Raw genomic sequence first — 11,748 nt, forward strand, 5'->3', positions numbered from 1 at the left:
TCTCCACCACAATCTCACCCCCCCAATACAGTGAAACCCTTATTTTTGGCACTTCAGACATTGTAAAATATTGATTGATAAGGAGAAGAGAGAATAAACGTATGTTTGAAGTTTAAGTGTTGAATGAATTTTTATAAAATTGAAGCGCCTATAAATAAGGCAAGTCCGACCTTGGGGTGTACAATTTTTCAAAGTAATCTGCAGTATAATACTGCGAATTATGTATTTGAATTATTGTTATGTCAGTTAATTATTGGTGGGGCCTAAAATAAGCCTATTTCGCAGTATTGTAATACGAAATGTCTTAAAAAATATTTTTTTAATATTTCGCAGTTTTATACTGCAAAATGCCTTAACGGCAAAAAATCCGTTAAGTCAATTCGCAGTATAAAACTGCGAAATACCCATTAATGTACCTTTTCTTTTTAAAACATTAAAAAAGTACTTTTTGTACAAAAAATTATCATTTAAGTTTCGGACTCCACAATAGGAGAGAGCCAAAAGAACAGATGTCAACGTGTCATACCCCAACCTCATCGACTCACCACCGTATCTTCCTTTGTTGAGGAAACACCAATGATAGGTAGTTGAAGCAATGATCTTTCGGCTTTCTTTCTCAAATTCTTCCCAACTTGTCTCCCTCTCCAAAAACCCAAGATTACTACACAGTCACCCACACTTGTCCATGAATTTGTTCAAGACTCATGCCTTTGCAGTCAACCCCATAAAGCTAAAAACCCCTAAACCAAGTGATCCATTTTCACCAGCCTCTGCTCTTCACACCCTTAAAACCCTTCTTTTAAAAGGACATACAGATAACCCTTCCCCTAATTTCAAGATCTTGCCTTTCAGAAAGGGAAGGCCTCTAACCGGCTCACTCAAGAATTCAACTGAGCCTAATTGGCACTTGGCTTGGTTGAGTTTTAACGATTGTAAGGCATTCTTGGAGAATTCTTCTGAGGTTAAATTGAGTGAAGATTCTTTGGTTTACTTAGGTTCGGATTCTGAGAGCGATGGTGATGGTGTTTATGTTGTGTACTGGGCTATTGATGTCACAGAGGCTGGTAGTCTATTGGTAAATGAATTGGGTGCTAAGCAATTTTGCTTTGTTGAGCTCAGAACTCTCATGGTTGCCTCTGATTGGGAAAATGCTTCTGCCATGGCTCAACTTGCTATTGCTGGTCATGTATGTATTCCCTTTTCATTACAATTTCAACAAAATCCATCTTTTATCATTTCTTGTTGAATTGGATCACCTATAGCTGTTCTAGAGGCCTGCATTGTGATTAGTAGGTATCTGAATTAACTAGGCATATTAAGGTAGTTGAAGCAGATTCATAAACTAGCCACTGCCTGCTGGTATTTTAAACCCATGTATCTTTTTCAGGTAGCTCATTTTATCTATATTTAGATATGTAGATTCTTGTAGGTGAAAAAGATGTGGTAACTAGGCTTAGAATGGCTGCTAATCTCTATCTACAACTGCAAACCTGGTTATGCAGTTAATGTCACATTGTAAATGTGCATTTCAAACTTTAGGGGTCGTTTGGTTCAAGACAAGGTTATCCAGGATTATAATTGAACCTCCTATATGGGATGGATAATCCCAGGATTTTGGCATAAATTTATCCTGGTTTTAGCCAATACCCATAATCAAACACTAGACAAATTTGTTCCCAAATTTTATACTGGGATAACCCCCCTAATCCCTATGACCTTTAGTAGCTTAAGCTATCGTTTGGACATAGATTTGATTGAAACTTGAAAAAAGAATTTTTAAAGTTGTGTTGAAAAATAATTTTTGAAAGTTGAGGTTGTGTTTGGACATGCATTTTATTTGAAGAAAAGTTCAAGTTTTGAGTGGAAGAAAAATTTTGCTTGTAAATTTTTGAAAATTTTTCCCCCAAAACATGATCATATTTCATAAACAAACAATGTTTTCAATTTTTTTTTGAAAAAATGAAGCCAAAATCTATGGCCAAAACGGGAGCTTCTTTACCAAAGTCATATTTAGAGTGCTCTAAGGGTTGGTTGTTTCAGGCAGTGCAGACATGGTGTGATGTGTCCAAGAGTCCTGATAGTACCATCTAGCATCAGTTTTTTCTTCTTCTGATAAATGGCAAATGAATTTGGGTTACAGTTGCCACATCATTGTCATTGTTGAGCTGTGCATATCCAAATATTGAGTACTGAGTAGCATTCTGTTTTAGTTGTTAGTTATTAGTATACTTATGCTAAAAATTGGTCATGTTTGACTGATGCTATTTTACTTTTTCGGCTTTGGCATTTTACCAGGCCAGATCATTACTAGAATGGCATACGGTATCACGTTTTTGTGGATTTTGTGGAGTTAAGAACAATTTAATTGATGCTGGGAGACGGAAACAATGCTCTAATGAGTTGTGCAAGAAGAAAATTTATCCTCGAGTTGATCCAGTATGTCAATCATTTTCTTCTCTCTGATTAATTATGTTGCTTGTGGTTGCACTCTTATTTGGTTTACTTGTTTTTCTTTGTTTTGTGGAAGAGGTTGTGGGAATTACATATTGAAATGCTACATGAGAATCCTAACTTTCTTTTGGCATCTTGCTCTTGCAACAGGTTGTCATTATGTTAGTTATTGACAAAGAGAATGACCGAGTGCTATTAAGTAGGCAGTCGAGATTTGTACCTCGCATGTGGAGTTGTCTAGCTGGTTTCATGGAGGTATGTCGCATACTTTTGATTTTAAGGCCTAGAGCAGCAGAAGTATGCATGCCATGCATTTTCAAGCTGCCCATAGTTTGTCTTACTCATTTATGCAATTACTTAGTTTAGTAAAAGGTAGCATTCATAAGTTTTGATCCCCATGGATGTTGTCCACGGTGAAAAAGAAATTTTAGCCACTAGAACTTCATTCCTGATATTAGTTACTATTTACTTTAGCCCTTGGTCAATTTTTATTAACTTCCTCTATTTCATCTCATATTATGATGTTTGACAAGGTACTGAGTTCAAGTAAAAAAAAGGCAAGACTTTTGACACATGCTAAATATATGTATCGTAGCCAAAATATCTTAGTATCTTGTGGTCTACAAATGACAATGTCTTATCGTAAAAAAGAAATTGTGTCAATTTGTTGGAACAAATCAAAAAGGAAACATTGTCACAGAATATGGAATGGAGGGAGTATTTCAATTTCCTGCATAGTATTTCGGCTTCTCTTTTTTTTTTTTTTTTCCGGGTTGGTTTGCTGTCCCGGGTAATCAGCAGGCATTGATTTTCGATCCCGTCACTCACAATTTTTTTCTGGATACATGTTAATTACTTTCTCAATTTGTTACTAGCCAGGAGAAAGTTTGGAAGAGGCTGTGAGAAGAGAAACATGGGAGGAGACTGGTATTGAAGTTGGACAAGTTGTGTACCATAGTTCTCAGCCATGGCCTGGTAATGTTCTTGGAAACAGATGTGCGCTGTCTGTTCCCGTGCATCTTTTTGGCACTTCTTATTTTATATAATCTTAAACACATTGCTTTTTATGATGTAAAGTAATTCTGGAATCAGTTATTCTTAAGAAGGAAGCGTTAAAAAGCGACCAGGTCCGTGGAGCTTGAAACGAAAAGAGAGAAGTGAATCACACAATTTAAGAAATTTTTTAGAAAATGCAAAACATATATTCCCTCCATTCCAATTTATGTGACACTTTTTCCTTTTTAGTTAGTCCCAAAAAGAATGATATATTTCTATGTTTAGTAACAATTCAATTTTAAAATTCTCTTTTTACCCTTAATGTGATGATCTCTAGCCACACTTTTCTATGGTTTATTTTAGACCTCAAGTTTCAAAAGTCTTCTTTATTTCTTAAAGTTCGTTCCAGTCAAACACCTTTGCATAAACTAGGACGGAGGGAGTATGAATTTAGTACTAATGATAAATTCTACATTCAATATACAAATGTTGTTATTTTCATGTCTGATTGGTGCTGTCAGCGACGAGCCAATGGCTGGTCTCGCTATACATGCCATATTCACTTTAAGATCTCGCCAACAGTTGTTCCTGCTTCACTCTGTGAATAAAGTGGCTCAATCTCTTCCATACCCTTTCTTAGAGGAGGTGTGATGCATATTGATGCATGGGTTAACGGGAGATGCATATTAACTTTCCTTTCCTTTTAAACATTGCTGATCTGATTGTGCGCCAATTAGTTGCTTCATGAAATGGGTCTTTAGAGGTTTCCTTTTCTCACTAGTTGTTGTTACTGTGTGTGTGTATATATATATATATATATATATTGTGTGTGTATTTATATATTTCTTGCATGCCATTTTTCTTTTCCTTCTGTGATTATGGACGAACTGTATGGTTCCTTTGCAGTTGGACCTAGCAGCATGCCGTGCCAGCTTATGGTGGGATTCTTTGCGTATGCAAAATCGCTGGATATTAATGTGGATAAGGTGGAATTAGAAGGTAACTTAAAAATCTTTTATTATGATTGATTTTCTTCTCAAAGGTTCGAAGGAAAATTCCCCTCCCACAGAGCCCCCGCTCTCATTTTTTTTGTGTGGGGTGGGGGTGGGGGTGGGGGTGGGGGTGGGGGATGTGGCAAAACAGGGCCTCTTGGAAAAGAATTCAGATGGTAGGTCTCTAGAATTTATCATTGGCCCCTTGACTTATTATGTGTGGATTCCACCTTATATTTTGGTTATGGCCATTTTCTACTTTTTGTGAGTGTGAATCAACCTGTGATCCAGATGCTAGATGGCACAGCAGAGAAGATGTGAAAAAGGCGCTGACATTTGCTGAATACAAGAAGGCACAAAGGACTGCCGCAGGTAAAGTGGACCAAATGTGCAAGGGTGTAGAAAGAGGACAGAGCTTGTCTTCCGACTTCAATGTGGAAAGTGGGGAACTTGCTCCTATGTTTATCCCTGGGCCCTTTGCAATTGCTCATCATCTCATTTCCTCTTGGGTGAATGGGGCTGAAGCACAAGTTAAACAACTTGCGAGTTCTTTCTCAAACTTATAGGTTGGTGCTCATTAATAGAAGTGTTTCCTGCTATATGTTATTTATTCTTGTTGTGTGTATCATCTTTTTATTGCAATATCTCTCGTTTGAAATAGGGTTGCTGATATTATTGCAGTGTTTATTCTGCAATAAGCTCCTCTAATGTGCCAATGTGCTCTGTACCAATGCGTTTACATTTCGCCAAGTTTTTCTACTTAGCAGATAAGATTAACATTGCGTGACCGATGTTATTCTCCATGCTACTTAGGTAAGTTTGATTTTCCATATCTTCAGATAAGTCGGAGCTTGAAATGATAGTGCAAAGGTAGATAGCCATGGTTGCGCTCCTCCATTGCCTTTGCAAGTATCTTAGGCATCACTATTAGTAGCTAGAATTTATTTCTTTTTCTCCAGTAACTAGGAAATGGAAATGATGAGGTCTGAATAATTTTAGATGTTTGAATAGGTTCAGTAGCAACTTTTACTTTGTTTAATTTGTTAAGGGTAAACGACTTTTTCGGTTTACCATAGTTAGGCCTTTTCTTTTTCTATCACCTTGTTTAATTTTTTTAAGAAGGTCCTCAATGATTATTAAGTATGACCTTGTCCAAATTAGAGCCTTATTCCTGTTTAGAGAAGTCTTATATTCCCTGGAGACATCATTAGAAGCCGAGGATGTTTGTTGTAACATGTTTTGGAATTTTTATATGCTTCCTGGGTTCTTTAATTATTGGTAGCGATTGGCAGTTGTGGAAAGTTTAGATTATAATTTCGGATGTATTGTTCAAACAGAACAAAGTTAAATTTTGTCTTGAATACAGTTTATGTGGTGCAAGCATAGTGCGAGTAAGATACTATAGGACGATCATAGTTCAACTTTATCATCTGTGGAAATCAGATCCGAATTGGTTTGAGATTACGTCATCCAATTGCTCTTATATGAATTCCCTTTCTACCATGACTGCAAAGACATCAGAAGAACTTCAGTACAAACTTTACTTTTATTTTTATTCTTTTAAATTCTAGAAAATGTAATCTACTGCGAGTTGATATGCTTTTACTTAATAACCTCCCGGATGTATTTACAGCTTCTTGTTATTGTTGTGGGCGCTCAAATTGGTGGATGTTATAGTGAATGCTGAAATTTTATTTCGTCATCGAATGCAAATTCTATTTTTTTCTTTCTTCTTTTTCCCAGGGAACAATCTTCCGATGAGACGAACTATTAAGCTTGCAGTGAGTGATGAATATTGCTAGCAAAATGCGCATGCCTTGTACATGTATACGTAGCAGATGTGCCAGTATACTTTGTAAGCAATGCGCATTGGCTTCTCTTTCTGTAATTTGAATTTCGGGTTTGAGTTATACCTTTAGAACGGCAAATAACATAACACAATAGGCCTAAGGGAGTTGGAGACTTTCTGTCCAAGAAAAAAAAAATGTATATGATGTTAAATAATGCTTATTATAGTTTAATAGTCAATTCATGAAGATTACAGTTTACCTGGAAGCCGAAAGATGGCACCTTTTGTTTGCTTTTCAACCATTTCTCTCGTTTTTACTCTACCATTTTCAAGTTCCTGATGTAAAATTTTCAAATGTTTGTGACATCACTTCATTTAAATAACAATTTTCCGAACTCTATTATCGCCCTTTTTGTTTTTCTTTACCGTGTATATGCTCTCTATCTTCGAATAGTCTTCCCTAGTTATTGAATATTTATTTTTCAAGACCACCAGAATTGGCTTTAATTTGTCGGTTGAAGGAAAAAGAATTTAGAGGATAATTTTGTTTGGGGGGAGCCGTAGAGAATTATAAAAATTTGACTAATATTATGTTAAGGCAATTTAAGACGTCGGAGATGTTCAAGGAAATTGAATAGTATATGTTCTGGATTTTTGGCCTCACCTATTTAGAACTCCGTAAAAATATATCTCATAACCAAAATTTTAATCTTTGCTAAAGGAGTTCAGCAATGCCCTCTACTAGTCATGGAATCTTTTTTATTTTATTTTTAAAGTAAGATTCTTATGAGTTATGACCCCATATAAATTAGGTTTTTTTTTTTCCTGTCTGCGGACTAGTCGTATAAAGGTCGAAACCGTATTACTCAAACATTTCACACAGCAGGATGTTTCGCCTAGACAAAATTGACTAAGGATTTTGCTTTCACTATCAAGTACTACTCCTACCAACAAATCAAATTGTATTCTTCTTGTCGGATATATGCTGGAAGAAATGCAGACAAATTCGAGGCTCACAAAAGTAAACAAATTTGTCGCATTTATTATTATAATCCGATGAATAAATACAATAAGGAAGATATTAATAGAATCATCTGTGACATTAAGCCATTTCTAGTATAAAATATAGAAAGAATTATAAGAAAATACACATGACTTCACACCATAACAAAAAATGGCCCATATTTTTAAGTTTTACCCCACCTAGCCCACACTGTACATATTTTGAAAGCACTTGCAAATTCAAAATATATGTTTTTACAACAATTGCTTCTAAAAGCTATGGAGTTAATTCTTTGTTCTCACAACTATTGCTTTCACTCTCTCTTCTTCTCACATCTTTTACATATGCTTCAAAGGACCGTGTATTTTTTGCTTCTCCTCTTGTGTCACCTGCTTGCAATGAAAGAAAATTGAAGAGTAGAAGTCCACCATTGAAGATCATTCAAAGCTTTGCTTTTGAAAATGGGTTGTTCTGAATTTGTTAGTTGTTTGGATTGGGTATTGTTCCAATTGATTGAAATTATCAAAAGGAGTACAAAAATTAAATTTGAAGTGATTTGGAGTAGATTTGAGCAAGATTTGAATTAAATTTCAGAAAAGACGCAAGAAAGAAGACGAAGTCAGTTTTTTGTATAATTATGTATAATTTTGTATAATATTGTATATGAGTGTAGAAACACACCTTATGCACTGTTATACACTTTTATACACCTTTATACAAGCGTCTGTAGACGAACTTCTTCCACGATTTTCAGTTGCAATTCTTATTCAAAACCAGTCCAAATCTCCATTAAATGACTTCAAATTTTATATACAACCTCCTTATACTATTTCTAACAAGTCTAAATAACACCCACTCCAAATTTTTCATAAAATCAAATTCGAAATTTAAACCCACATATTTAAGCTTGTTAAAAATCTAATTTTCACCACCCAAATGAAGTTGGTTTGTTGAATTAATATTTGAGTCACAATTACTGAGTCGAAAAGTAATTTAAAAGCTTGAGGAATCTTTTTTAAATATTAAATAGTAATTTTGAGAACCTATCGGAGTTGGATATTGAATCTTAGCCTATTATTTATGGGCTAGTTGGTTGTAAATTGAAATATGGGCTATAAAATTGAAAAGTATGGAGCCCAGTTGTGAAATTTTCCCTAAAATATATACTACAAGTAGATAATAACCACGTCATGCAGCTAAATTTAGAGAGAGCGTGAGGTCTGCCTTTTGAACTATGGCTAAAGAATCAGTTCACTTCATTTTCAGGGCCTTTCTTCCGGTTTGTAGAATTTGATAGGACGTCTGTTTACTGGCTGAGCTGGTCTGGCATTGGTTTCAGATTCCTGTAAGAAATGTAACATTGCTTTATAAGTAGATTCTTGAGTTTTTCAGTTCCTTTTAGAATTACACAAATAATTGAACATTAAAAGTTTTTAAGTCTGAAAAGTCTATCACATGAAAACCTTTGTTTAATAAGAGTTGGATCCAAATAAAGAACTATAAGGGAAGATAATATAATTAAGAGAAAAAAAAAAAAAAATCTTAATTGCTAGTAATATTTTGGGAAGCAACTCACGTCATGAACAGCTTCTCGGATCAGTTTCATTTGTCTTTTCGTTATAGTTTTCACCTGAGAAACATATTCACATTAAATTAATTAAGTAATTTCAAATTGAAATTCTTTTACATAAAATTTACGTAACGAGTTGAGCATACTTGATTACCTTTCTATCAATAGTCCAGACAACATCTTCAGTGCAAGGCGGTACTGTTAGGGAGCCAATATACCTATAATATTTTTTTCCATCCATTTTTATTAGCTTTGGATCAATAGTTCCAATGGCCCTCTCTACACCTTTTGTACTGGCAAGAGCTTTCAAATCCTTCTCTATCTGTGGTAAAAAGAAAACAGCGTAAAGAACCTGAAAAATAAGGCAAAATGACCTTCTACAACTTAGCTAGCAGGTTAAATTGTTCTAATAGTCTAAATTTTTTAAAAAATCGTCAGTGATATATAAGTTAAATCCTTTGTGTTATACGATATAAATATATTGGTGTTTACCATAGATAAGAAGGAATCAGGCCGTCCAATCTTGTACATGATTCCAATTACAGCAGTCTTTCCATCATCGCTTTCATGTACTAAATGAGCCTCCAAGTTAAACCTACATTTGTTGATATTGAGGAAATAAATCAATAAAAAAAAGAAGAGAAAGAGAAACTAGAATAAAAATTCGCCGAGGAATTATATAACATCAATATATATATATATATATAAGGTAGGGATGGGAGTACCTTTTTCCATTGATAGTGTGTTCAGAAGGTGTGTGCCAATGACATTGTTTAAGTTGATATTGAGTTCCATTTATCTTCAAGTATCCTCCACCACCTTCCAATCTCAACTGCATTTGAAAATAAATGATTTCAATATCACGATTGAGGAGTCTCTTAAATATTGTACTAGTACTAATCCATAATTATCAATTTACCATCATATCGTGGCCTCTGTTCAAGAGAGTGGCATTGGATGGTTTGTAATGCTTACGAAGTTTTCCCAAGTTTGATACTACTTCAACCCTTTTGTTAAGAAGATCAATTGGAGACTGCAATTTTCCAGTATTGCAGGTGCTCCATTCTGGATGAATCTTGCCCCACTTAGCTGGTCCATTCTCGCTTTTTTCATCGTAACTAAACTCACTCTCATCATCTACAATTTTCCGGACAATAAGAAAATCATAACAATAAACAGACGCGGATCTAGGATATATTGAGTTCTGCGAGTTCAACTCAACCATTTACTTCAATCGAACTATGTATACATATATTAAAAAAATATCAAAATGCATATACATATAAAAATGATCACACTCATTCTGACTGTATATAAAGGAAATCACCAAAAATAAGAGACATGCACGCACTAAAATCAAATATGCAGAATTCAAAAGACACTGGAGCCAATTTATTAATAGTTTTGACGTACCAACTTCTGCAGATCTTGCAAGAAATGCACTTGAAAGGAAAAGAAAAGAAATGAACAAGATTTTGGTTGCTGCCATCTTCATTATATCTCCAACTGTTGAATTGTTTTGCTATAGCCTATATAAGTTGATGAGCAAATTCAGAAAACTCCTGGATCATTATATAGGGGAAAATAAGGTAATGTGAAGCTGACCAAAAAGAAGTTGCTTTTGACTAAAGTTCTAATGCGAAATTTCTAATTTAATTCAGGTGGCTTGAAACATCTTACGACTTTCTGGATTAATATAAAATATGGTATATGAAAAGATTGAGGACTCCTTTTTGAAATTCTTCTTTTGACTTTTTGCTGGTTGAAATTCTATTTAGTTAATTGATGTCCACGGCAACATCATCTTTATTGAGATAGATTCTCTTGTTAATTCTCAAATTTATTTCTCGCTTGCATGACCATTTATGAGCGATTCATTTGTATTGGGAAAAATTAATTTACTCTGCATATTGGAGATGACGTGTCATGACACGTAGACTGGTCAAACAGTCAAAGAATTAAGGTTGTTCAATTGGTACGAGCAGCACCAGACACGGGCAAGTTAAACAGAAGAGACACGAGCAGTCATGTGAGACATTCAATGCTCGTACCCGTTCAAGGCATTTAAACCGCAAAGACCGTGAAGAATCAAATGAATGAATCTGACAGCAAATAAGAGCCCAGATACATCATTTAATGCGAGAAACGTTAAGAATATGTATTTAATGTATATGATTACATAACGTAACATTTAAAGTCATTAACTGCCCATAATTATCTTATTATGACAAAGGTAAAGTCTGTATTCCCAAAATGGCTATAAAAGGGAAAGTCACAAACAATTGTAAGGACGGAAGAAACACTATTGAAATATACCCTGATTTACTAGCTTTCATATCTTATTCTCAAATTTCTTTCTTTATACTCTTTTCCGATTATCAGTAACCCGTGTTCTTCTAAATTCAAGCTTTGACCTAAAATCTAATTTTTGGTTAAACAAATTGGTTCCATTACCGGGAATCTGATAATCAACTATATCTCAGCTTGATTTTCTTTGTGGAATCAACTATGTCGAACAACAATGACAACATCCAAGGAAACCCAATCAATCAACAAAATTAGGGAGATCCGCAAAATGATGCTATTCAAGATCAAACACCACGAGACTCACCACGACAATCTCGTGAGGGCACTCCTGAAGGATCTCACACAGAAGAACGAGGTCAATTTAAAAATGCTGAAGCTATGAATGATGCTTTACAAAAACTTATCGCTACTCAGGTCAACAAAGCTTTACAAGCTTTTGTTAGTCAATTACCTGCTGCTCCACCCACACCTACTCCAAATAACAATACTTTGGAGAACCCTCGTTCTGGACTGGTTAATTCAGGCAGCGGTGGAACCCCCAGTGAAACACAGGAGGGAGACCCAGGTAATCCAATTAATTCTGATTTGCAAAATCTAGTACTAACATTGCAGAAACAGCTTAAGGAGCAAAACGACCGCA

At 35.0% G+C, this 11,748-nt stretch overlaps 2 protein-coding genes across 4 annotated transcripts; one reads left to right on the top strand and one right to left on the bottom strand.

The window, feature by feature from the left end:
- Positions 1-493: 493 nt before the first annotated feature.
- LOC109205930 (nudix hydrolase 19, chloroplastic) lies at positions 494-6,521 on the top strand. 2 transcript variants are annotated; one of them, XM_019368700.1, is made up of 7 exons: positions 494-1,186; positions 2,296-2,436; positions 2,602-2,706; positions 3,327-3,426; positions 4,354-4,446; positions 4,731-5,005; positions 6,183-6,521. In XM_019368700.1, the coding sequence occupies exons 1-6, from the start codon at positions 596-598 to the stop codon at positions 5,003-5,005; spliced, it is 1,305 nt and encodes a 434-aa protein (XP_019224245.1). In that variant the 5' UTR covers positions 494-595; the 3' UTR covers positions 6,183-6,521. The 2 variants fall into 2 exon arrangements, with proteins under 2 accessions (XP_019224245.1, XP_019224246.1); XM_019368701.1 differs by lacking the exon at positions 6,183-6,521 and adding an exon at positions 5,121-6,169.
- Positions 6,522-7,497: 976 nt separating this feature from the next.
- On the bottom strand, positions 7,498-10,364 carry LOC109205928 (bifunctional monodehydroascorbate reductase and carbonic anhydrase nectarin-3-like). 2 transcript variants are annotated; one of them, XM_019368698.1, is made up of 8 exons: positions 10,215-10,364; positions 9,721-9,938; positions 9,527-9,633; positions 9,294-9,396; positions 8,956-9,123; positions 8,808-8,861; positions 8,456-8,574; positions 7,498-7,620 (listed from the first exon to the last, which is right to left on the bottom strand). In XM_019368698.1, the coding sequence occupies exons 1-7, from the start codon at positions 10,294-10,296 to the stop codon at positions 8,494-8,496; spliced, it is 813 nt and encodes a 270-aa protein (XP_019224243.1). In that variant the 5' UTR covers positions 10,297-10,364; the 3' UTR covers positions 7,498-7,620; positions 8,456-8,493. The 2 variants fall into 2 exon arrangements, with proteins under 2 accessions (XP_019224243.1, XP_019224242.1); XM_019368697.1 differs by lacking the exon at positions 7,498-7,620 and having other exon boundaries at positions 8,328-8,574.
- Between the last annotated feature and the right edge of the window lie 1,384 nt (positions 10,365-11,748).

Source organism: Nicotiana attenuata, unplaced genomic scaffold (assembly GCF_001879085.1).
Source record: "Nicotiana attenuata strain UT unplaced genomic scaffold, NIATTr2, whole genome shotgun sequence".
NCBI classification, from domain to species: Eukaryota; Viridiplantae; Streptophyta; class Magnoliopsida; order Solanales; family Solanaceae; genus Nicotiana; species Nicotiana attenuata.

Excerpts from the sequence above, each read along its gene's own strand:
- LOC109205930 (XM_019368700.1), top strand. The coding sequence starts at position 596 with ATGATCTTTCGGCTTTCTTTCTCAAATTCTTCCCAACTTGTCTCCCTC. Across the intron at positions 2,707-3,326 it reads GTCTAGCTGGTTTCATGGAG|CCAGGAGAAAGTTTGGAAGA; the intron begins GTATGTCGCATA and ends ATTTGTTACTAG. Across the intron at positions 3,427-4,353 it reads TAGTTCTCAGCCATGGCCTG|TTGGACCTAGCAGCATGCCG; the intron begins GTAATGTTCTTG and ends GTTCCTTTGCAG.
- LOC109205928 (XM_019368698.1), bottom strand. The coding sequence starts at position 10,296 with ATGAAGATGGCAGCAACCAAAATCTTGTTCATTTCTTTTCTTTTCCTT. Across the intron at positions 9,939-10,214 it reads TGCAAGATCTGCAGAAGTTG|ATGATGAGAGTGAGTTTAGT; the intron begins GTACGTCAAAAC and ends GGAAAATTGTAG. Across the intron at positions 8,862-8,955 it reads TCTGGACTATTGATAGAAAG|GTGAAAACTATAACGAAAAG; the intron begins GTAATCAAGTAT and ends TATGTTTCTCAG.